General features: G+C 42.3%; 1 protein-coding gene across 1 annotated transcript in view; it reads left to right on the forward strand.

Annotated features, from left to right (window-relative positions):
* The window catches only part of EVL (Enah/Vasp-like), a 91,754-nt gene that overhangs the window by 8,887 nt on the left and 58,422 nt on the right, over positions 1–24,445 (forward strand). Inside the window, exons 2-3 of the mRNA XM_075503576.1 lie at positions 151–319; positions 7,857–8,034. Of these exons, the coding sequence (XP_075359691.1) occupies positions 151–319; positions 7,857–8,034 (347 nt within the window). The remainder of the gene's footprint in view (positions 1–150; positions 320–7,856; positions 8,035–24,445) is intronic.

Genomic DNA, 24,445 nt, shown 5'->3' on the forward strand with positions numbered 1-24,445 from the left:
ATTGCATTCAAAGGATTAGCAGATCTCTTATAAAGCATATGTTGTAAGTAGTTCTGATAATTTCTGTTGGTTTCTTTTCCTTTAGATGTTTTCGGTAGTACGCAGCAAATTCACTGTTTTTTTCCTGATTTTGTTGTTTTTGCTCTCCAGTGAACAGAGTATTTGCCAAGCCCGGGCTTCAGTTATGGTCTATGACGATACCAGTAAGAAATGGGTGCCAATCAAACCTGGACAGCAGGGATTCAGCAGAATCAACATATACCACAACACGGCCACTAACACCTTCAGGGTAGTTGGAGTTAAACTGCAAGATCAACAAGTGAGTAACTGTATCGAGTTTCCTGCAAATTAACCTTTGATCTCATTTGATACCATCAGTTCTATACTTAATGCAGTCTAGCAACATTTCCTGCTCCCTGCAAGGTGCCTACGAGGCTGTTTACTCCAGTCATTCAGATTTTGTAGCTTTTTGTGCACAGAATGTGTCATAATTTATTACTGCTTATTTGCAAACAGAACTTTTGGGAAATGCCAGAGAGATTTTACTGTTTTTTCCCCCTTCCATTTTTGCTTGTGAAATGAGTCCTATTTCATTCTGCAGGTTTTGCTCTCGGCTCCCCCTAACTTATTTTTTGCTCGGTTTTAGTACTATGTATAAAAAAGAAAAATAAATCAATCGTTCTGCGCTGCCATCTCGCAAAGCGTGATTGTTACGTTGCTGTGATAAGTAATTAGTTCCTCATAATGCATTTTAAAATCCTAGGTGCACACTGTGATCTGATTTATGGCAGCCTAAGTTGGCAGGACCTCCTTGGGTATTAAAGGAGTTATATGGGATTTAGATAATCAGAACTGGGATCAGACCCTCCTTGGCCACCGGCTCCCGGCAGCCTGGCTCACGGGTGTGCCGGGCAGTGTGTGCCATCCATAACCAAAGGCCACGTTTCGACCCTAAATTACAAAAATCTACTTGGGGGGGAGCAGCGGTGCTATGCTGTCATGCCATTTGAATTTTAGAGCAGACATTTCAGAGTCAAGGACTCCCTCTGTGTGTTGGCGTGAGGCCGGTATGGCAATGGCAGCCCAGCCTGCTCGGGCTGCCCACCTCCCACGCTCACCTCGAGCCCTTAACCTGGGAGAAGAATCAGAAGAAAGTGGGTGGTTGATCTTCTGTTGGTTCAGAGAGCGGCGTTGCCTCCTGGGAAGGTGTGATGAGCACCGCCACCAGCACGAGACGGGCAGGGGCAGGGCAAGCCAAGCCAAGCCAAGCCTAGCCAAGCCAAGCTGGAGGCTGGGAGCCGGGGCACCACCACCTCTCAGCTGCCACAAGTGTTAAATTGACCGATCTGCTCATGGAGATGCAGATGATGTCCCTCATCTGTCAGCTGTAATGATGCCTGGGCCAACTGGAAGAGCTAGTCAGGTTGCTTACTAGAAGCGTTAATGACTTTTTTACACTGGCCATATACACAGTCATCATTCTGAAAAAGGAAAAGGAGAATAGAAATGGGTGGGGGTTTTAGCACATCAGTTTTCAGCTCTTTGCAGTGCACTTTTGAAACGTCTGCCTTATCTTTTGCCACTGCTTTTATCCTTCTCAGTAGAGCAAAGGCAATATATTAATGTAGTTCCATTTCAAAAATAGAAAATATTTTGAAAAATAAATGAAATACAGTGGCTTCTTAGTCAGTGGTGAAAGCCAGTACTGCTTTGTAACAGGCCACATTAGCTGTTTATTTTACGTAGCCAGCGGGTGACTGCAAATGATTTTCATGTGACTACAGTCTAATATGGGTCTGAATAGCTGCTGTCAAACAAACAAAAGTCATAAAGTCTACATATATATGTAAGGGAAACTGTCCCAGAGGTCTGTCCTAATCGGAGTAAACAATTTAAAGAGTAGGATATATTAAAAAGTTAAATCTTGGTCTCTACTTTAAACATGTTCTGCATTAACTGTAACATTCTATTTGCTTGCAAATGTTCCTACTTATGGAGAGGCTGCATGCCATCTAAAATCATCTCAATTCAGAAAGAAACAGATAGAAGAATATATTTTTCTAGAGTTTAAAGACTAAAAATCCTCCCTCAAACAAACAAAAAAGTACAGGTTACCTGAGTCACTTAAAACTGTCTAACAGAAAGTACTCACCTTAAATATGATTACAAAAATCCAGTATTATGAATAAAGTAAATTCAAGACAGTGTAGCATAGTAGTATTAAAAGGAATGTTCTGAAAGTCTCAAGATTCAGAATTTAATATATTTTATATGACTCTCACATGGAATCATAAGCTTGCTAGGCTTGCTAAGTATTTGCATTTAATGAGAACAAAAATGGATTTCAGTTAAAATAATTCTCTGTACAAGCCATTTCATGCTTGCTTTCAGGTTGTGCTAAATCACATTGAAAGTGAGGTTTTAGTAAAAGCTGTTGGTTTGCCAGGAAAGCCATATTTTTCTGAAAAGGACCAATCTTCAGCTAATATGTGATTTGGCATATAATGAAGTTAATGAAGCTACACAGATTTCCAAGAGCTGAGAAACTAGTTTAAAATATGTAGCACAACAATACCATGGAGGAACAATTTTAAGTTTTATTAATACTGTTTGGCAAGGCGCAGACTAGAGTAATCTTCATGACTTCACCCTTGCCTGCCTTTAATGTTTCCCTTTTAATTTTTGTTGTTTTATATTACACCTCTAATAATGTCTCTCTTTAATTTTCATTGCCTTTTTTTCTTCACATATCTTCTGTAGGCTCCTTTTGTTGTCTTTGTCTAGCTGCCTTTCTGTTTTCTAGCCCTTTTTTGGTGCATGTGTTAGGTATGGTGCATGTATGATACTGTCTTCTCATTCTGCTTACCTTAGCTGTGTTTATCTTCTTCTCTAGCTGACGGTGTCTAAAAAGTTCACCGCAAAGACATATGGTTTTTAGAGTGGCAGAACTTGAGCATCATTCTCACCGCTGGGAAGTGGTCACCCGACCTCTTGTCTCCTTGTGTGTCTGGGTGACATGCTCATCGTGTGCTTGCGTGCAGCAGCGGCGTTAAGTTACAGACCAGCAGTGCATGAATTCCCCTTTCTGCTCCGCACAGACGTGCACATTTGCATAGACTCATGCTGGCATGAGCAGTAATCTTCAGAAAACCAGAATTAGACTTTTGAAGCTTTGAAGTAGCCACAGAGGCCAGAAGTGGCTTGAAGCTAAGGCCAGATCGGTATTACAATCGCTTGATGTCATGAGCTTTGGTGTTTCCTTGCAGCCTTCATTTTCTCGTAGCCCAACAGTCGCAAGCAGATGGTTTACCCCTGCGTTGCGACTTGCCAGCTGTCGTTGTAACCTCGCCTGTTGTAAAGGTGAAGTGTGTTGGCTTCAGTCACCCTGCAAGAAGTTCGCAAAGCTAAAAACGTACGAGTGGTCCATCTTTATGGCTTAGCTGACAAGCAGTAGCTCCCTGGTTCAGAGTCCTGATCAACTGAGGGTTTAAAATGATGATTTTGCATCAAGTGATGTCAGCTCAGCATGATCTCATCACCGAAAGGCATGTGCTGAACAAATAGGTGGGGAGGAGGGTGTAAGTCAGAAGTAAATCATATCCCCTGAGGGTTTGGTGTATTGATGTGGCTAAGAAGTGAATGTAAAAACAGGGCCTTGGGGAAGGTGGGACATTTTACGTTTGAGCCTAAGCCAAAACTGAAATGGGGACAGAATTCTTGAGATATAAACTAAACCACATTTTTTGAAAAATAAAGAACCAGTTAATCACCGCTGTAACTTACTAGAAGTCGGTCAGGTTTGGGCCTGCTTACAGCAATGAAGAATCTGGCCTCAACTGCAGCAGTTTTTAGCTGCTACACCATATCCTCCCTGTTTTAGCAATCATACGACTGCTCCCCATGAGAGGAGTCTGAGCGCTGGCAGCGCGGCAGACACCAAGCTGATAACAAATCTCTGAACCATTTCATACTCTGGAGGAACAAGCAAATGCCTTGTTCTGGTTCGATAAGCAAGAGTATGGGCGGTAAGACTTGTGTGGGAGCTCTTCCTGTGATCTTGGTTGTGGTTGCACCTCAGATGTGGCCCTGAGGCCCCCTCGATCCCTTCTAGCCCCATTCCTGTGAGTCCTGTCAAACACCAGCAGCGTCGCTGCTGACCATTTATAGCTCAGCGGCCTGCAGACTGCAGTCAAAGGGAAGAGCTTCTTGGTTTTGAGCTTTTTTCATAGATCCCAAAATTCCCTGCCTGCCCCAGAGAGCCTGCACTGGAAACTGAGATGAAAGGACGAGGAGAGTACCAGGTAGAAGTGAAGCAAATTGGTTTTTAACATTATAGTGATGGGAACATTGAAAGGTGTCAACATATTAATATTATGCACAATTGGTCTGTGAAACTCCTTGCCATATGAGATCATTGAAATCCAGAATTTAGCAGGATTCAAAACAACACAGACATTTCTATCAGTAACAAGACTACTTTGTTTCAGGATAGAAAATAGGAAAAGGGGTTGGAAAAGAAAAAAATAGGCACATAAAATGTCATGTTTCAGCTTTTAAGATAAACTCTGGGTGGAGAGTTATAGGAAGAACTGTTTGTTATGGACAAATCCATTACTTCTTTCTGCAAGCCTTCCAGTAAGTTTCTCCGATTCACCTATTATAGACTACAACTGAAGACGAAAAGATGAGCTGCTGGTCTGCTCGGCATGGCAGATGCTATCTTACTGACACAGGAAGCTTTAGAGTAAAGATCCCTTAGAAACACCTGTGCTCCAAACAGGGAGACCTTTATTTTAACTACTGCTCTGAAGCACTTAACTTATCATCATGTGCCTTGCAGAGTCTCCACACCATCCGTACAAGGCACCTTTGTGCACTCATTCTTAACAACAGCAGGAGAACCCATCCTCTTTTTTCTGTTTTCTAGAAACATTAGCCAAAGGAGATAAAATGAGACTGGCTATTTTATGTTTCATTCCCCAGTTTTAAACTTTCTGTTGTGAGTTTGAAGACAAGGTATTACATGTGTAGGCATCCTGATGATTACTGAAGGTCAACATGCAAATTCTGTCTTTATTTGACTGAAGGGATCAAACCCTCAGAACAGAGCGGATTCTCTGAGTTCCTTGGGTCGATGTTCTGGGAAAGCAAATTTTCAACAGCTTACCTGACTTCTATTAAACGATTTTTGGCATAGGTTTTTACAATTTCTGTCTTTCATTATACAGCTACACTACATCCTCTGGTGCTCTTTGGACTTTAATAGTGCTGTCCTTTGAAACAGAAGATTCTTTTAGTAGGTGAGAAATGCTCACTTTGCAAAGCTTGGTAGAAGCTCACAGTCTTTCTAAACATTTCCTCAAAGATCCTGGCTGTGCCTTCCCTTGGTTAAGCTACTCAGAAGTGGTTGGAAGACTTAAGAATTGGTACATGTTAAAACTGTTGGGTTAGTCATCCAGGCATGAGTCTACTTGATGCTCCAGAGACTCCTTGCGTGCGAGCAACATGGGTACAGGCTCTCCCAATGCTCAGTGGTGGAGTGGGGGTGATGTCACCATTTTTCAAGAGAAAAGGGCTATCTAAGCCGTCAGCTACAAGAGTGAGTTCATGGCTTTGCTGTGACTGAGCGACGTGGTTTCCACATCATGCTGGTTGGTGTGGTGGCTTCCTGTGCAGCATGCTGGCGATGCAGTTCCCATTTTCAGGGCACCAGCTCTCGGGAGCCTGTGTACCAAATGTAGGCTGCCCTGCATCTCCCTTTGGATCACAGGTCAGGAATCTCTCTATGAAATGTGGCAAAAACAGCAGCGTAGGTCTGATTGCTGCCCAGTGCATTTACATGGAAACTTAATAATGATATTGCTTTGAGAGCATCAGATGGACCAAATACCTGATGTTCAATAACTATCAGGATAATTTATGCCTAAAGCTAGACCAAATATTCAAAGACTGTCTGCTATGTCACTGTTTAATGCTGGCTCAGGTAAGTAAATGCATTATAGAAATAGAGTGTATCTGTAATTATCTACTGGTGTAGTGGCTTCTTTGCTGGTTTCCATAATTTTTTATATGTTAATATAGTATAGTTATCAGACATCTGTTAACTGTGTATATCAATGAGACAATGTCATCCTTCAAAAATAGGAATGTGTGAAAAACAATTTGCTCCTTATGTATTAGGTGCTCATCTAATGTTTTTCTGCAATTTAAATGGGCAATCCACTGAAAAGTCAAAAGCCAGAGCTAGGAGTCATTCATCTTTGAAACTAGTTTTAAAACTCTGCTTTTATAATTGAGAAGAATTGTCAGTCATCTAGCAAAAATATTGTTAATCTAATTAAATATGTTGGAGTTTTTTAGATGCAATAACAGAAAACTTTCCAAAGTACTGGTCAATCAGACTGCGAAAAAGATGTATTGGTAGGTTTTCTGGTGTGTGGGATCCACCTGGAACAATAAATACTGTGTACAGCCTTTATTCATTACTGGCTCTCTCTTCCCCTGCCTTCAGTTGTTGCTCCCATCTTACCAAGTCCAGGATGGTAAGACTTGTGTTAAGAGTGAGCTCCTGGACAGCGTGCACCAAAGTCTCTCTTCCTGCTCCTGTATACCAATGTCCAGCCCACCTAATTTACAGATGAGCCATACAAACTAGTTTGATGGAGCATTTCCATTGATTGGTTTTCAATGAGGACCAGAAATTGTGGGACTGTTCTGGCTCTTGATAAAACTCTAGCCAAAATAACTCCATTTGTAGAGACAATCTCAAATATTCAAACCCAGATTTGCTATATTTGAATAATGAACTTCAGACTTTCCCTGCTCATAATTTTAAGTTTCTCTGTCCCTGGTTCCCTTCTGCCCCCAGCCTGTGTGGGCTGATGAAGAGGGAGCCTCCATTTCCTACTCCTTCTCTGTTTTCACCTGCGCTGGGCCTGTTTATGAGAATGATCATGATCTCTTCTGTTAACATTTTGTTTCTTAAATTTGCGTCACAGCAGAGTGCCATTGTCAGTCCGCAGATGGGTATCTCCGGGGTGCTGTCTCTGCCATGGGTCCTTCTGGCTTATTAGTGGTGCAGCGGACACGCTGCCTCCCACCTTCAGCTGGAGCAGCTTACGCTTCTAGCGTTGGAGGTTTCTGTGGGATCCCAGGTGTACTGTCTAGCTGGGCGTGCCACGTGCCCTGCCCAGGGATAAGCAGGGCTTTGTATGTCGCAGATTAAATCAAAACATACAGAAACACCCTTCTGCTGCGGTCACCCCTTACCTGGAAATTATAGCACGTACAGCAAAGGAGGAGGTGGGAGAGGAAAAATTTGAGTGTCTGCTTTTGTCATTGCCTATCTGATTCTAGAGAAAAAACTCTCTCAACATAAGAAGCTGGTGGTGATCAGGCGCATGGGAAGGGAAAAGCAGAGCCGGTGCAATGAGTCAAAGATTTATCTGCTGTAGGGCAGGGTTAGTGCCAAGAGCTCTGTCTGGCTCTTTTTCTGACAATTATGCATGATCATCCCCCAAAAGATGGCAACAGCTGCTGGCCCTGACTCCTGACATCTGTCTGCAGTATCGGCACAGCTGTATCCTGCAGAGGTGCTGTAGAAAACATGAGCAGGTAATAGATTTTGCAAAACTAGCTTGCAAGTCCCTGAGGCTGAATTGAACTGTTGTAAATCTCACCCCCAGATGTGGGTCTTCTGTTATCGAAACGCACACTGCCTTTCCGTACAGCCAGGTAGGAGCTGCTATATGAATTGCCTCTACCAATTTAATTAACCTTTACCAAAGGGTTGGGTTTTTTTCCCCCACTGAAAACAGAATTATTTTTAATCTTCACCCCTCTCTTTCAAATCACAGGTAGTGATTAATTACTCAATTGTGAAAGGACTGAAGTACAATCAAGCAACACCTACCTTTCATCAATGGCGCGATGCACGGCAGGTCTATGGCTTGAATTTTGCAAGCAAAGAAGAGGCTACCACGTTCTCCAATGCAATGCTGTTTGCTCTGAATATCATGAACTCACAAGATGGAGGTAAATTAGCAGTCACTATGCTCTTTATTAATCTGTGACATTTTATAATGCTTGTTATCAGTCACCTAGTGCAGTTGTATTGGAGAGTAAGCCATTATAAAACATTATAATAAAAATAGTTGGTCTCTGGTAGACAGGCTTTAGATCAGCATTTGCTGTGGCATGAACTGTACATGTTTTCAGGTTTTATTCGCCTTCCTTCTAATTTTTCATGGTGCCTTAACTCACAATAGGAAATCAATGGTTATTTGGGAATGCCTCAGCAGGCAGGTAGCCCCACTGATTTATGTGGATCTGTGTATGTGTTGTGTTACATGTAAGATGGCAGAATATAACTTTAAATAAACAGAAGCTAGAGTAAAATTAGCAACATTTTATAAGGCAGAACTTGGAGCTGGTATTGCCGGTGTGCTGGGTGTCAGCTACAGCCGTTGGCTCTTGTGGGCTGGCTTTCAAGAAGAGGATTGCGTGGCATCTTGGCTATTTCATAAGGTAGAATGCAAAGGCTTGTACTCTGGACGTTGACTGATGTTGTTCCTAAGTACTATATTGACTGCAGTTGAAGTTTGTGGTGAAGTTTACTGTTCTGTGAAATTGTCATTGCACTAGCTTGACAAGGGCCCAAAATAAAGTCCTGGTTTCTCAATGGAAACCATTTTCTGGTCTGCAGTATCTGGATGAAGTACTGCCCTCAGTTACACACCTATGACCTCTCTGCAGCTCCTGGGCTGGGAACAGAAAGCAATCCTTGTGTGGTGTCTTTTTTCTTGCAAAATACACACCACAGCCCTATTTTCCTTTTGAAAACACAGTGAGTCAAGGTTTACATCACTTGCTGCCATCCAGGTTTCACCGCAGTGTTCACTGGCGATGGACAGCAGCTCTCTAGAGAGAGGTTGTCTCCTGACAACTGTCAATACACAAATATGTCTTACTAAAAGGTGTATTTGTAATATAAAAGTTCATATTTTTTCTTTTGCTATTTCCATTCATCCCTTTAAGTCATCAAAAGTCAAGAGATGTCTTAAATTCTGAGCTATATTTAGAAGTGCTGAGGACTGAATTCTGCCTTCTTCAGCTTGAACTTTTTCAGCTCTGTGCCACAGCAGGAGACTTCAGGAGGAAATCTGGCCAACACTCACCAGTCCTAAACTCATGAAAGTCTGAAGAGCACAGAGCTCTTTGGCTGCTCGTACGTGCTCAACCCTTTTAGACCACCAGATGAGCCTCCACAGTTTGGATACTTTGACTATGGTCTTGATGTAGTGATTGTTTTAATGTCTATGATGAGTCTGCCTTTCTTCCAAAAACCCTTAAGTTTGGGGCCATTTTTTCCATCTGTCTCTTCCCATCAAAGGGAGTGGGGGTTTTGCAGGATTTTGAGGTTGTTCCAGGGAGGTGCCTTGTGGAAACGTGAGTCTCAAGATAAGAATTTATTGCTCTTAGGCTAAAATGAAAGAAACTATCTTAAAGTGGATACTTTAATTATGTTAGCTACTCCTAGCAAAGAACAACAGGTATTTTTAAGAAAGTATTTTTGAGTACTTGAAAAGCCTATTAGATTTCTGAGAAGTTTATGAATATACAGCAAATAATAATTTGCATTTTGGGGGGTATTCTTTTATTCATTTACTTAGCACACCAAAGTGTGTTAGATGCTTTACAGACATAAGCTCCAGCCCATGCGGAAGAGCTTGCATTTAAAGTTGGTAGTTGTCACATAGACAGATATGAATTGGGTCACAGATGAAAAAAATTCCTACTTTCTTTTCTAGAAAAAAAAAATGGTCTGGTAAACATTCAGTCTTCAACAACCCCTTTTATCTTACACATGAAGTGTTAAAAGTTTCAAAGATTGCCAGTTGTTCCATTCTTTACAGCTGAGCTTGTCAAAAACTGAAATTTGTTTTAAAGGGAATTTCAGCATTTGTGTTTTTTTTAAAAAAACTCTGATTCCATGAAACAAATTCCCCAAATATTCCTTTTTATCAAAATTCTTTTTTTAATTAAACATTTTATTTCTATAAATATTTCACTTTAAAATTTTATTAGCTACAAATTGATAATAGATTTTACTGAGGACTTCTATATCATCATAGGTTTCCCAGTTATTGCAATGATCTCAGCATGCGAGTTGACAGCAAAAGTATCTAATGGATATAAGGTACAAAATGTTTTTTCAGATCTGCTCTTCTAGGCTCATATAGCGCATAAGCTTTTGTGGGCATGAATTAATGCAGATAGGAATTCACACAACCACACACATCCATATCTCTTTTCAGGCACAGCCACTGCCTGCATACTCCATCCATTCTGCTGCCGGCGTGCTGCATTAGGGTTTGATTTTTCGTACGGAAAAATCATTAGGAAAAAAATGTATGTATTGTATCTATGCATCCATGTATTAAAGTTGCCCGTGTGCTTATGCAGATGGATGACAGCTTTAAGGAGTGCATTTGTACGCGCAGAACTGCTCACACACTAATAAAATCCTCAACCAAAACCAGAGCGTTAAACAGAGGTTCCCTCTGGCACATTCATCCTTAGTACAGAATACCCTATCTGTCTGCTAGCTCCACAGTTTGGGATATGCTACGTGCGCTACTTGGGGTGTGCTATTTCTAATGTTTACTTGTTTCGTATATTCCCTGCTGAGACATTATTGTGTTTAGGTACTGCTAATCTTCCCATAGTTAGATACAGATTCTGGCTTCCATGACTGCTTCTCCCTTCGTTCTGCCGCCCACTTGCGTAAACTAAAATTAATCATGGTAGACTACAGCAGAAAATCTGAGACTGCATCATATCTTCAGCAGATGTGGAGTCAGGGTACTGTAAGATTTGGGAAAATAACTGGTGTCAGTCGCAAAGCAATGGTGTGGGTTTTCAAATGGTGCATTAAGCTGAATTAGTTTAAAAAAATTATAGCAGTCTGTGTTTTGGGGAGTTGGAAATAATTTTTAGGCAGTCCTGACTTTAAAATGAATGAGTCACTTCAAATGAATATACGGTTATGAACTAGCATTCAGAATTACTGTACTGTCCCATTTCTTCACGAGAGAGACTACGGGACCTGAGATCATTCACCACAGAGGTGCCGATCGCTCTGCGCTGATTACGTGGGGCACTAGTGAAAACTAAACCGAGTGCTTTGTTAAATGCCTAAGGTTAAATGGGCTGAATCAGATCCTAAATCCAGCTGCTGACTCACGAGCCTGTGTTAGCCTGGGTTGTGTGTCAAGATCATCCCTGGGGAGGGATTCCTCCCAGGGGTCTGACATCCCAAAGTTTGGGAAAGTTGGGAGAAAAGCCATAGTCTAAACTTGCTGTCTAGTCGTATTTCAGCAGTGGATGAACTCATACTCTTACCCATGGGGAGGGCTGGCCATCTTCCGCGTGGCTGAATTCTCAGTGCTGCGACGGGAGCCTCTCCCAGTGCGTGTCCTGAGGGTGGGGTAAAGCAAGCTTTGCGGTGCAGGAGCTGAACACGTGCTCAGCTCAGTCTTGTGCTTTGTAAGGATGCTAATGATCATGTTGGGAGTAATCTAAAATCAGATAAAATAAGACTAAAGAGAAAATAATAATACAAATGTGTACCATCCTTCCTTTAGAGGTTGACAGTTGTCTCACTGAATCACAATTGTTTACCTGCCAGCTTGTTTATATGCCTAATTACTTTGATTTCCTTATACATCTCTTTAATCTGTTCTCCTTTACAATAAAAAATGAAGAGTTGGTCCTGAGCCAGCCTGCAAAATGAGAGCAAATGATAACATTGACTTGCTCATTACCCATCTCTTGCTTACGGTTCTTTAATGGTGTTATTTAGTAAGACCATTAGTATGACAAATGACTTCCCATTAAATTGGGGTTTTTTTTCATGGGAGTCCACTTTGTGAAGCCAGGCCTTTTACTGGCATGAGTTACCTGATGCAAGGAGTGTCACTGGCCTACCTTGTCACCTGCAGCCAGCTTTCACTGAGGACAGAGCATCACCCCTTCTTGCCCAGGCTGGACACTGCAGGAAAAGCGTTTTGTACGGATCCTGCCCGCAGGCTGTCTGATGTCTGGTAAGCATGGTCAAGGTCTTCAGGGCTTACATCCTCTTAGATTTAACAAATGCAATGACCAGTGGCAGCACGGCACGGTTATTGGAGCAGGACATAAAGTGAGGGTATCAGTAAGCTAAAATGGGCAAGTTCTTCCCTGACATAATTTTGTAGGAAAGCTGGTGATGCCCGTGATGAAGGTAACTCTTTCTGCAGGGCTTAACAGAGCCTGCACACTCAGTGCTTCTCCCAGTGAGAGGTTACGCTTCCCTGAGAGAGGGGATGAGGCCATTTTCTCTCCTTTCTTGCTCACCAAATTGCCAGAGACGGGCAAAGGAATGGCTTCATGTCTTTTCCTCCTTATTTGCTCACTTCAGATACTGTCCTTGCTTCCCTGATGGTCCCTGGCAGCACCTGCATGTTTCCATCAGAACATTCTGCAGAAGGAGGCAGTGGCTTGGCTTTGTGGCTTGGCATGACCAGCTCTGAGGGCATCTTAGGCTTCCATGGTTTAAAGACTTGGTACCTCTTGGAGAAGAATTGAGAGTCTGATACATGCAGCCTACTGGTAAATGCTGCCTATGCCATAGTGAATATAACTTATTAAGGACTTCTGCTTTTCTTTTGATGTCTTTGCCCTGGGGACTTGGGTAGTTATTGTTGACTTACAATGCCAGAAAATAATTTATATTTCGAAACGTAAACACCACGTGCTGGAAAGCCTTATGCAGAGGGCTGCGTTGAAGAGTTAGTCATAGTTAAAGAGGTCAGCTGCCCTACCTGACTAAGAAGGGAGAAGCTGGAGGAAAGCATGAAATAGTAGGAGAGAGGCTTGAAGAAAATGAATAGTGAATGAATTTTTTTGTTTGTTTTTTGCTTGTAAGAAAGCCGTTTTCTTGTTCTGAATATAAGTAGCTTACAGACCACACGATACCGACGTGTGGGTCACAGAGGGTGCAGAGTTCAGCCCCTTGCCTTCCGACACGGAGCTTCACACACCCAGCTGTAACTTTGCAGGGAGGACGTTTTGGCAGTCAGAAGGATTGCTCCTCACTCCTCTTCTTCTGATTAGCAGATCTGCTGGCTTTTCTTTTCCACCATTGTGGATTATTTGACATGTATTTCTCCAGCCCTCTTTCCCATAAGTTGGATTTGATGACGTTCTTTGGAGTTTGAGATCTTTTTCCATTCCTTCAGTCATTCTGCTCTTATCCTTGTCCAGAAGTGACTGCATTTCCGTATTGCTGGGAGCGAGTTCCTTGGAAAGCACTTTGAGCCCTCCAAAATAACGAGAGAAATAGAAGAATAAGGCATTGATTCATCAAACAGCAGATATACTGGCAGTATATAGCATACATTCTCTCTCCTAGTTAGATGCCCTAAGTATTTGCAAGGTTTCCGTCAGTGCAGGATGTGTGTGAAGATTACGGTGCACTGGATTTCAGATGAAAGTCTACACAATTTTCTTTTTATAGAATTTTGTAATGTTATATTCCGTTCGTTTTTGCATTAGAATTTTTCCAGCTAGTCCCGCATCTCTTGCTATTTCAGTGGAACTAAAGTGTAAGTGCTGGGAAAGTCAGTCAGCTGCATTCATCTTCTACAATGCAGTAACTGTTTTATTTGATAATATTGCCCCAAGACTTCCCAGCACCACAGAGGACACAGTGTGGGAAGACAAAAGACTGCATCTTCATTACAGTACTGCATAATACATAAAATAACTCATCAATAATGGAGGGGACCCGCCACAGAACACAATGCCCACTTGCAGCCAGCTGGTTCCAAAACCGTGCTGGTGTAAAGAGATCCGTGCCCCATGCCAGGCGCTTCGCATACTGTGCTGCGGACGCGTTTCCCACGCTATCAGGTGTGTTGGTGCAGATTCTAAACCCCTAAGATGGTATATTCTGTGCACGTTGTACTTTTAAGGGTGCTAATAACATTTAAAGACTCGTGTAACCTAATATTGTGTAGGCATTGCAGGACTGTAAGCGTGCCATTCTGCTGCAGGTCTTTTAACCAAATCATCCCAGAAGCTGTTCCTATTTATAATGTAGGCATAGAGAACTTGTAAATAACAACCTTTTAAACTTACTAGTGTAAATATGATTCATGTGGTCAGACACCTAGTGCTAGCCAAAATAGCAAGCCACAGGCAATGGTTAATTGGGTGCATGTTAAAAATACAAAAAACTTTTGCTTCTTTAAAAAACAAATCTTTCCCAGGGGAATAAATCTTTCCTGAGTGACATCTTCCAAAAGCACCGGAGAAAGGTTTAGAGAAATAAGTTTCGCAATTTTTCCAGCCTCATGCCTCACGCCTACTCCAGTTTCAATATAAACTTTAGTTGCTCAGAAATGCTCTGCAGACAGGGCAGTTTCTGATCTACCTTGCTGTGCTTCGTAAGTCAATGAAGAGGGAGGGAAAATTCAAGTAAGATGATGAGCTTTTTCCTTTCCTCTGCTGCATTGCTTTATCACTGGAACTGTTCCAGAAAAATCCACCTGACTTATAAATAGTCTTTTAGTATATTGCTTACTATAGGGATAAATTCCTTCCTTTGTGAACTGGACAGAGATGAGCTGTTACACAGCAAACAAGCTGTGACTTTGCTTGAGCAACCAGTGCCCCACTGCTCAGGGGTTCCCATCTCGGCCCGACGGTTTGAGGGCAGGAGTCCCTTGCTACCACAGCTGAAGAACGTCGGCTCAGGCCAGAGTAGCACTCGTTGTGTCTTGCTCCCAGGGCTCTTCCTTACTGTGCTGATGGGGATAACAGTCTTCATACAAGCCCAATGTCCATGTTTCCAAAATAACCAACATTTCTCCTCCTGGAATTATGGGCACTTTCCTTGCAAGCTTCCCCTGCCTGCAAAACTGCTCAAGTGCCCTCTTCTCAGGTTAACCTGGGTTTCCCGAGATAGATATATGACATTTCTAAGAACCTGGGTACACTTCATAAGTTGAGTTCACATTAAGAGAAGCATGTTTAAAACCAGAACTGGAAGAAGTTGGCCCAGCCAGAAGAAGCAGTGAGTAAAACTGGTTAATCTTCCCTATTAGCTTGGCTCCAGCTGAGTGGAGCACAGGAGGTGAATTGCTTCACTCGTGAATAGATAAACTGGGATTACAGACTCCTTTCAGTGTTAGAACTGTAAATATCATCACTGTTATTCATCTGTCAGGAAGTATCAAACCGTTATTTAATTATTCTGCTCTATAGAAGTAGGCATCATTTTTTTCAATTCAGTTTTTCAATCCCCCAGATGGTAGGGATCCATGGCAGAAAGTTTTCCAGGGCAGTGAAGTGCTGTCCCAGTGTTATGCTAATAAAAACCCATGGCATGTTGCTTGCACGCATCTTAGCCACTTTTCTGCAGGACTATTATATCCCTGCTTAGAGCAGCGGCAGCGCCGGAGCCGCTGTCGCACGTCTAGAGCAACAAAGGGTGCCTCTGTTCTTTGAAGAGCATAACAAATCTAACAGCTCTTGAGTCTCTTGTTGATGTGTTTTGCTGTGCTGAATTCTTCTGCACTAAATGAAAACCACTTCAGGAAGGAAACTGTGTGGGGAGAAAATTGTTGAGAGATTTAAGAGAGCTCGCGCACGTTGAGAGCGAAGACTTCTGCTAGTGAGATTCCCTAGCACCCTTGCCCTCAAACCCTTGTTTTTCTGAAACTGGTGCAAACTGGCAAAGTTCCCAGAGCTCAGTGGTAGGAGATGAGGTAGGAGGTCTAGCTTTTTCACTAGACTACAATAAGGGGCAGGAGAATATATTAGCTTAGAAAAAAGTAATTATTAGAATTTAAGAAGTCCCGTAATTTATGTGCAAGCAGTGTAGGCCAGATTTTGGCCATTACTCATTTGGAGACCATTTGTAGGGTGTTTCCTTGCTGAATATACCTCTTCATCTGGCAAGGGCTCCTTTTTGGGGGGGTTTAGTCTGAACTATATATACGCCATGTCCTGCATCAAGCCACGGCTGTGGCTGGAGCTCAGCCTCAAGCCACAGAACTGTGAAAGCTGCCTTGCCCCAGGAGATGCCGTCACTCAGAACAGCTCCGTGTCACTCTCCCTCCTCTGCTTCCTCTCCTCTCCCCGGGGACGTGGCAGGAGAAGGAGTACCTGCCACCAGCCTACGCCAGCAGAGCGTTGCTAGTACCCTCCAGGCACAGCTTCTGGGGTGGGCGGTGGGCTCTGCCCTGTCTCTGCCCCTCTGCTCTGCACAGGCAATGAGCAAAGGGGTGGCTTTACACCCCAGTCTGGCTTCTTGCCTCCTGCGTAAGCCCGTAGTCTGTGCTTGGAGTCCACAGCTCTTCAAAACTCTGAAGCATATGAGGAGCAAATGGCTTTTTGTGATGAGAACAGTATTTTTCTCTTTACCTTTTCCAATGCCATACTTGGGCATGTCAGGTCTCAGAGCATTTTGCTTTGCTCAACAGTAATAGACTATGGGACATTTATTTATTGATTGAGCATCTGATTTCTTTCAGTGAAAGAGAAATTGCTCCTTGGAAGAGATTTTATTTTTTTAGAAAACTTCTTTCAGTTTTGTGTTCATTTTCTGTCATTCTTAAAGTGCTTCCATATTTGGTGTCTTGGGCTAGCCTCCAAAATAACATGACTTCATTTGTGTCAGAACAAGAATTGCTTTTTTAAGGCAGTTTGTCTTCCTTTTCAGACCTTGCATGAGTTAGAGGTGCTGTAATTCCATGCAGAATGATGCTCTGTTTACCTCTGTACATACACTGACATCCCACTCCACTCTTCAGACTGACTCACGCTATTTTTAAAGCCAAATGTTGGTATCGTTTATAATATATAATGTCATAGTACAGGTTGAAAAGAACATTCTGTGCAATTTTTCTCACTAGAGAAAAAGAGAAGAAAGAATACTGAAAAGTAAATAATTTGAAATACTGTAAGGGATGCCCTCATTCTTAAAAAAAAAAATGACCAGGCAGTGTGCTGAGTGTAGTTACACAGATCCAGATTTGCAAAGAGTGATAACTACCAGTAGGAATTCGTAACCTGAATCACCAAACCCAGACTGATATTTAAGATGATGTTGTGCTCCTTCAAATACTATCTATTTTTGGAAAAGTAAACTATAGAAACTTCCAAGGGATTATACAGAAAGTGACAACTCCACCTTTCTACATTCGTAAGTATCTGACTATGCTTAACACAGGAATACGTATTGTATTAATCTTGAATCATCTTGCAGAAATGGTGCCTTCTGATAATGATGATGTTGTCTAATTGTAGTGTTATCCACCCCCAGTTACGTATTTTATACTTTTCATAGGTACCCTATGCTAATTATTGGGTACTAGCTAACTTATATCAGTGATTAACTTGAGATGAGATGCACAGATGTGTAGGGATTAAGATATGTTTGCGTTTATTAGTTGCTGAGCTGTCAAGAAACTTGGTCTTTTTTTAATTTAGTAGACTATCTGGGTTCCCAGCTAAAAGCCAGATCTTACAACAGTTTGTCTCTACACAACAGCTCTTACGCTCCCCTAGCTGGGATCCCACTCCAAACAAGTAATAATTGTATGACCACCATCCTCCTCTTAACTGGAGTAGGAGCGTAGGCATCTGTAGTATATATCGGGGTTTGTATCTGAGCTGGGCTGTCTTTGTGGTCAAGGAACAGTAACAGATGCCCCTGGGACATTTGGTTACATATTTTAGGTGTCTCTACCAGGCACCTCTAGGCAAAATTCAGCCTATTTTTCTTCTCTTTGTCTTCACTGACTGTAAAGGATTGCTGCTAAGAAGCCGTCTCTGGCTTATGACAATTTTGCTATGATCCTCTCCCAAACTTTCTAATTAATAGATTAATTATTTCTAATTATGCAATAATTAATTAGTAACTACAATAATAATTAAAACTCTAGTTTAATAATAATAAATCAGGGAGCTGGAAACTAATGTGCATAAGCTGTATTTTTAGTGACGCTCCGTGGATTTCCCTGGGACGGTTAGCGAGAACTCACAAGAATACGTGTGGTGTGCGTCTGTATGTGTGTATTCACATGAGCAATGCACATCAGATTATCAATTCTCTGACTGCCTGAGCTCTGCAAACAGATGGCTTTTGTACATGCAAATTTTTGGATTTTATACCAGAAGTGAACTCGGGAAGAAATTCACACGTATATAGATAGAAGTCAGGAATAAGTTGCTGGACTGAGGTGATTTTTCACATGTAACCAAAATAAAATTAATAGTGTTTTGAATTTTGTTGTTAAACTCTGCTTTCATTGTGTGCCATAGTTCACATTCAATGAAAACATGTTGCTGGTCAAAAGACCCAGCATTTAGGACCAGAGAACGGAGCGGGGACAGCCAGTGGTGCAGCTGAGGAGGCAGGGCACAGCTCTGCACCCCTCTCCGACGGCAGGCTCAGCTGAGGGGAAAGTCTGCTGCTTCACTCCAGGCACCCAGTGAATCACCATATGTTGCCACCAGCAAAGCATGTAGAGCAGCTTCTGCTGCTGGCTGGTAATCTCCGGGGAGCTCACACAAAGTCTATTAATTGCCCTCTTAGATGACTCCGTGCAGTCATCCAGCATCTTGTTTTTCACCAAGTCAGAGACCCAAAAGCTCTAGGTTATGTGGCATTCTGGAAGCAGAATCTCAGACCCTTATGGAAGTGGCTGTTGTAATTTCTCCAGTTAATCCCAACGAAGCAATACAGCTGAAAATGGGATTCATTTAACTGAACTCCAGCCATGTAAATGCTAGGCATCTAGTCTACAATAATTGGATAGTTTCCTTTTCACTCCATGGAGCGAGGACGGCTCACCTAGGGCTGATGAGCGTGGATGTAGTCCTGTGCTGCTGGCCGGTGGCTCGACAAGCTGCACAGTCCCTGCGACACAGCAGGGTGAGAACCACAACTGTGATAAAATGGAACAATCTCGGGTCGTCCTGCAGTTCAGGAAGGAAGTAATCTGCTAATAGGTGATTTTAGTTCACGAAGCGTCTAGCCTTTGCACTTGTACGTGCTCAGCTGCACAGCTGAGGAGGAGGCAACATGATTCAGGTCTTAAAGGTGCATTTAAAAATCTGCTCCAATTCTACTGATAAAAAAGCCAAACCCTGCAAAGCAATCACTGTCAACCTGATTTGCATGGATTGCTTTATCTGTTGGTCTTGATTAGTATTCCGCAGTGCTGTATAGAAAACATCAATTTTAATTCCGTTTCCTCCACTGCTGTTTCCAGGGGCTCCCTCTGGTGGTTAGTGCAGCGCCAGAAAAGTGCGTGTACGTCTTCATCTCTGCAATACAGCACGGTATTAGAGGTAGATACTGTGGACACAGCAATGTAACGGAGAAATGTAAGCCTATTTCGTTCCCTAAATGGAAGGAAAATAACAGTAGTTACTTACTGTATTGGTTTTGCTCTATTTTGATGCAAGCCTATCCTCTACACTAAGGGAGAGAATCAAGTGGTTAAATGAGCCCCGTTTTCCAATATTGACCAAATCTTACATGAGACCCATCTTGTGTTCTTCTTAATCTCTCCAGAATCTCACTGAGGTGACAGTTTGATGCCCAAGAAATTCAGGACTGGGCCCTTAGCTCTCAGTTCTGGTTGGGGGGTGGATGATGGCCTTCCAGCAGCATTGCCTTTGCTGGCACAAGTACACGCTCAACACTTGGAGTTTTACCCTGGCTTAGACGTGTGAAGAAGCATCATTCTCTGTGCGTCTGCAAAATGGTGCTTCATTTCTTCACTCGTCTCTGAAGCAGTGAACACCCTAAGTGTATGCTGCAGGTATCTGTGTGGTTTAACCAAATGCTTCTGAATCCTCTGAGAAAGCACCTGTGACTACCAGGCTAGAAGATGTTGGCTAGAAACTATTCCTTATACATGGGCCAGAGAGCTGATATTTCATAGTCAGTAGGACTGATACCCTCTGAGGGAGACCTCAGTTCGGCGTGGCTGCAGGCTCAGCCTCTTGCTGTGCTACTCAGTGCTTTTCGCTCCCGTCTCCGGGGCGTTCCTCCTGAGTCCTTTCTAAGTCTTCCTTTCTTACGTCTGTCTGCCTTCCTCCTTTATGGAGACAGAAGAAAAACATCAGCATTTCCATACACAAGAATATGTACTAATATCTTCACTTAGCTTAAGCAATGACAAGCTCCAAAGGCAATTCCCCCGCTCTGCAGGTAAGCACTGAGAGCCCTGATCCACCACTGCTCCTAATCTGAAGGTCCAGTAAGAGAGAGGAATATGCCCTGACAGAGGCATCCATGAAGGAACTCTTTCTGTACTAATGGCATCCTATCCCAGCAATACAGTTAACCAAATTTTGTACTTCGCAAAAACAGGTACCCAGATTATGGGAAAGGTAAGTCCTGTTTCAACTCTGTGTAGGAAGATTGTGAATTTGAGGCCAATGATTACAGAGGCCTGATGTAGAACAACCATCCAGGCAACAGATACATAGAGGATTATATTTTAATACATAACCAGTGGACCAGTCACTCTTTTACAATGCGGACTTGACTTTATTTTACTCTAAGGCCACGCACAATTCAATGTATGGAAGTCCTTTTTATTCTGATCTTATGCAAGACTCAGAGGACATGAGAAGGAGCCAAGGGAATTACAAATTTAATTCTTCTCAGTTTCTAGTGGTGTTCTGCAAATTGGCAGCATGCTGCTGTGGGGAAGCTGAGAGGCAGCTGGCTTAGAGGTGCTTTCCAAAAACATGCCCCCACTGTCAACTGCAAGAGTTAAACAGAAGGCGCAGCTGTAAAACTGCATCGCACAGGGAGGCTCTGGGCTTCTAAAGTACTGCCCAGGAGACAATGCGAGAGAGAAGATCCCAATGTGTTTTGTAAAGCAGAAATTTTAGAAGCAGTTATCTGTAGTAGGTGACAATGCGCTATGATATGACATCTGCAAGTCTTCTCTTGTATAATGTTGTCTAAGCAAATTAGTGTAAATATTGTAAATGGCTTTCTGCAAGGAATGCAATACATTATTGTGAATAAAAATGTTGTTAGGGATAAATCTGTTGTTGTATTAGTATTTGAACTGACAATATGTGCATTGACCATGCTGAGAAACTTGCCAGCTAAAGGTTTGACAGCTAGAGACATACACTTTGAGAACTGGGAGAAGAGTAGGACCTCTTGATCTGACATTCAAATCTTGTCTCTCTTGAAAGAGTGTGAAGGATAGGAATGGGTGAGGTGGGAGGGAGCCAGCTATATAGACGTTAGAGAGTATTGTTGGTATTTTCAGAAGTGCCCAGATCCCCACAGCTAGCTATGGTAAGCTAATGTTTCCAAATCCTTTGTTCAGGGCCAATGCAGGCAAAGATCTTGCTCCAGGTTTGCTCAGACTTTTGTCTTCTGTGGTCACAGACTTCAGATGGTAAGTTCAGACTCTCGATACTGAGCAAAACTTACAAGAGGTGGAACCCAGTAGTAAACTTCCCAGCGTACGATGTCCAGAGCAATCATTCTGGGAAGGAGCAGGCTTAACACACACGTAGCTGGCTGTGTGGCTTCTCTCGGTGCTGTCAGTGTAGCCGTTGCAACACAGAAGTCAACATACAGTGTGACAGTGTCATTGCAGCAGGGGATACATGGAAGTTGGTGGTGTTCTTACGTGTTTCTAATGACGCCGCTTGGCTGTTTGCTAGGAGGAAGAACATTATTCAGCATTGACTGAGGAGTATCTTGGCTTTTTTCACACCTCTAAAAATAAACACGCGGTCATAAGTCATTGAGATTATCACCTCTTTTGTCTGCTTGAACTCGCTAAATGTGAGTTGCTTTTTCTTGTGAAGAAACGGTGCGTTTCCTGCGGCGCGGCAGAGCGAGGAGCAGGACTGCGGGTACCCGTGTGCCAGTCTGGTGCTTTCCGGACAGGTGCAGGAGCACGTCCAGAAGGTTGGAAATTGTCAGAAATCCATCTGAATATGGATTGTCCTGAAACTCAATGGATGTTTGGTTCTAAGGCATTTTAGTTTACAGGATATTTGGTTTTTCTTTTTTCTGCATATCATAGGCAACTGGTATTGGCATGGGCAGTAGAAATGACTCTGCACAGTTGGATCTGGGTGCTTAGGTTCCCCTGCATTGTTTACAAATACATACTTTTCAATTTCACTTCTTAAGATGCTTTGCCAGCAAATCTTACAGGGTCCTTGCTAAATGCAAAAGAAAACACTTGAATCAGGAAAACAGCAAGGCTATCTGAACTCGGACAAAAAGAAACGAGCCTTTCGGTGTCCTCTGGAGCCTGCCAAATCACTAAGTGCTGCTGATGACGAACAAAGGTGGCACATCTCATGCAAAGGCTGGCAAGAGTTAGCATGGACAACGCCGCAGGAGGGGTACCCTTGCGCAGGGATGGAGGGGCGGATGCATGTAGGGAGCCAAGGGGCAGCGGCAGCGTGCGAGCTGCTCCCTGCAGCGCTCTGCAGATGCGTGGCCGAAGTGTGTGGACAGGTTTCTGCATCTACAGTGGAGACAGGAGGCACCGGGAGAAAGCTTGGTCCCCATAGAGTCAGCAGCAAAACTCCTGACTCTGAGGTAAATGAGGAATTTACCCCTAGCTTGTGAAAGGAAGAAGGATTTGAAAAGTGTAACAAAGGTGAGGATCCAAAGGGAAGCAAGCCTCATGCTTTCTGTTGATTATTTCATTCCTCATCTCTCTGACCTTTCTGATCACTCTAAATTTAATATTTAGACTTCAGGGCTAAAGCTTGAACAATAAACATAGATATATCGCTCTTTAGGCAAGCTGGCATTTGATTCCTTTTTTTGCTATCTGCTGTAACATTCCCGTAAGCACAGAGTAACTGCATTTTTTTTTTACTGTTATTGCAATGATTTTCTTACAGGCGAGATTGCCCCTGGGTGGCTTTTCGTTATCTCATCAGCCTGAGAGTGCACCCCCAAACCGCCTTCTCTTTGCTTATCAGAGTTTACTGGCATGTCCAGAAATTGCCCAACTAGGGTCATGCTGTATATATTTCTTGTCTTAGGTCACATTATTTTGCAGTTAGATCTTTCAACACCACTGTATTTTTAAATAATGTTTTCCCTGATGCTGCAAATGGTGCAGAAAGTTGTAGGAAGACCGACACTGAAGAGTTGGGGGCAGGGGGTTTGGTCAGCAAGTCTTAATACACAAGGAGACTATTTTTACAGTGATACATTGAGAAACCATTGCAAAAACCTCAGCCGTGCAGAGATGTGTCCTTCGTCGTGCTGTAAAGGTCAGCGTTGGCGTGTTGGGCACATCAGTGGGGGCTGAGCATGCAAGTGCTGCTCTGAAGTCTGTTTTATAGGCAGGTTTTCTCACGCATTTCACTGCCACAGCTTATATTTGTTCTAGTTTGTCTTCAACTTCTGAAGTTAAATTACAGATACAGCAACAAACAAGCTGTGTGTTTCTCCTGGAGCATTCTTGAGGCGCATCAGACCTGGGGAGCTCACTGAGAGGTCTACACCGGGCATGAGGTGGGTGCTGAAGTCACCATTTCATCAAGGCTGGGAAAAATGTTTTCAAGGGTTTTCAAGGTTCTTTTAACAGAAACCAAAACTTTTTCCCAGAAATGTGTTACATCTGATTGTAATTTTTATTTTTTTAAAATCAAAATGGAACTTTTGGCCTTCCTGAGAAGACAAAGTATGTATTTTTCATTCTGAAATCACCTTTTGTTTCATTTTTCTTTTCAAATGCACATAATGTAAAATACCATATTTGGTTATCTTGAAGGCAATAACAAAATCCCAGCTTCCGATTCAAAATAAAGAGAAATTCAAACTAAACATTCTTTTGTGTTTCCATTTCAAAGCTCAAATTCAAGTAAATAATAAAAAAAAACCCTGTTTTTTTGACAAGCTGAAATGAAACATTGTGATTTTTTAAAAGAAAAGGAATATCTTTTATTCAGAATAAAAACCCCCATGAATTTCTGTGCAAATTCACAAATTGTTTTTAAATTAAATTTTTACATTAACCCCAAAAATTTTACCTTCAAATTCTTTTTGCACTGCTGCACTAGAAACAGTAATGCAGTAATGATTCCTGGTCAGCGGTATCTTGAATTACTGGATTTCGCATTATTTTTATTATGGGTTATTTTTAGCATTAAGATTCATTTATGGCTAACAGGAGAACAGTAGCTATTTAAACAAAACTGCAAAACATATTGTCAGCTTTCACACTACATAAATTAAACCAGTATTTTCTCATATTACATGAGAAACAGATATAGTAGGGTGTTTGGTTTTTTTATCATATAAAATGATTCTGAAAGTGTCCTTTTTTTTCATTGGTGGTTTTGAGGAGAAACTTGCCATGTCTGCTAACAT

This window comes from Mycteria americana, chromosome 5 (genome assembly GCF_035582795.1).
Source record: "Mycteria americana isolate JAX WOST 10 ecotype Jacksonville Zoo and Gardens chromosome 5, USCA_MyAme_1.0, whole genome shotgun sequence".
Lineage (NCBI taxonomy): Eukaryota > Metazoa > Chordata > Aves > Ciconiiformes > Ciconiidae > Mycteria > Mycteria americana.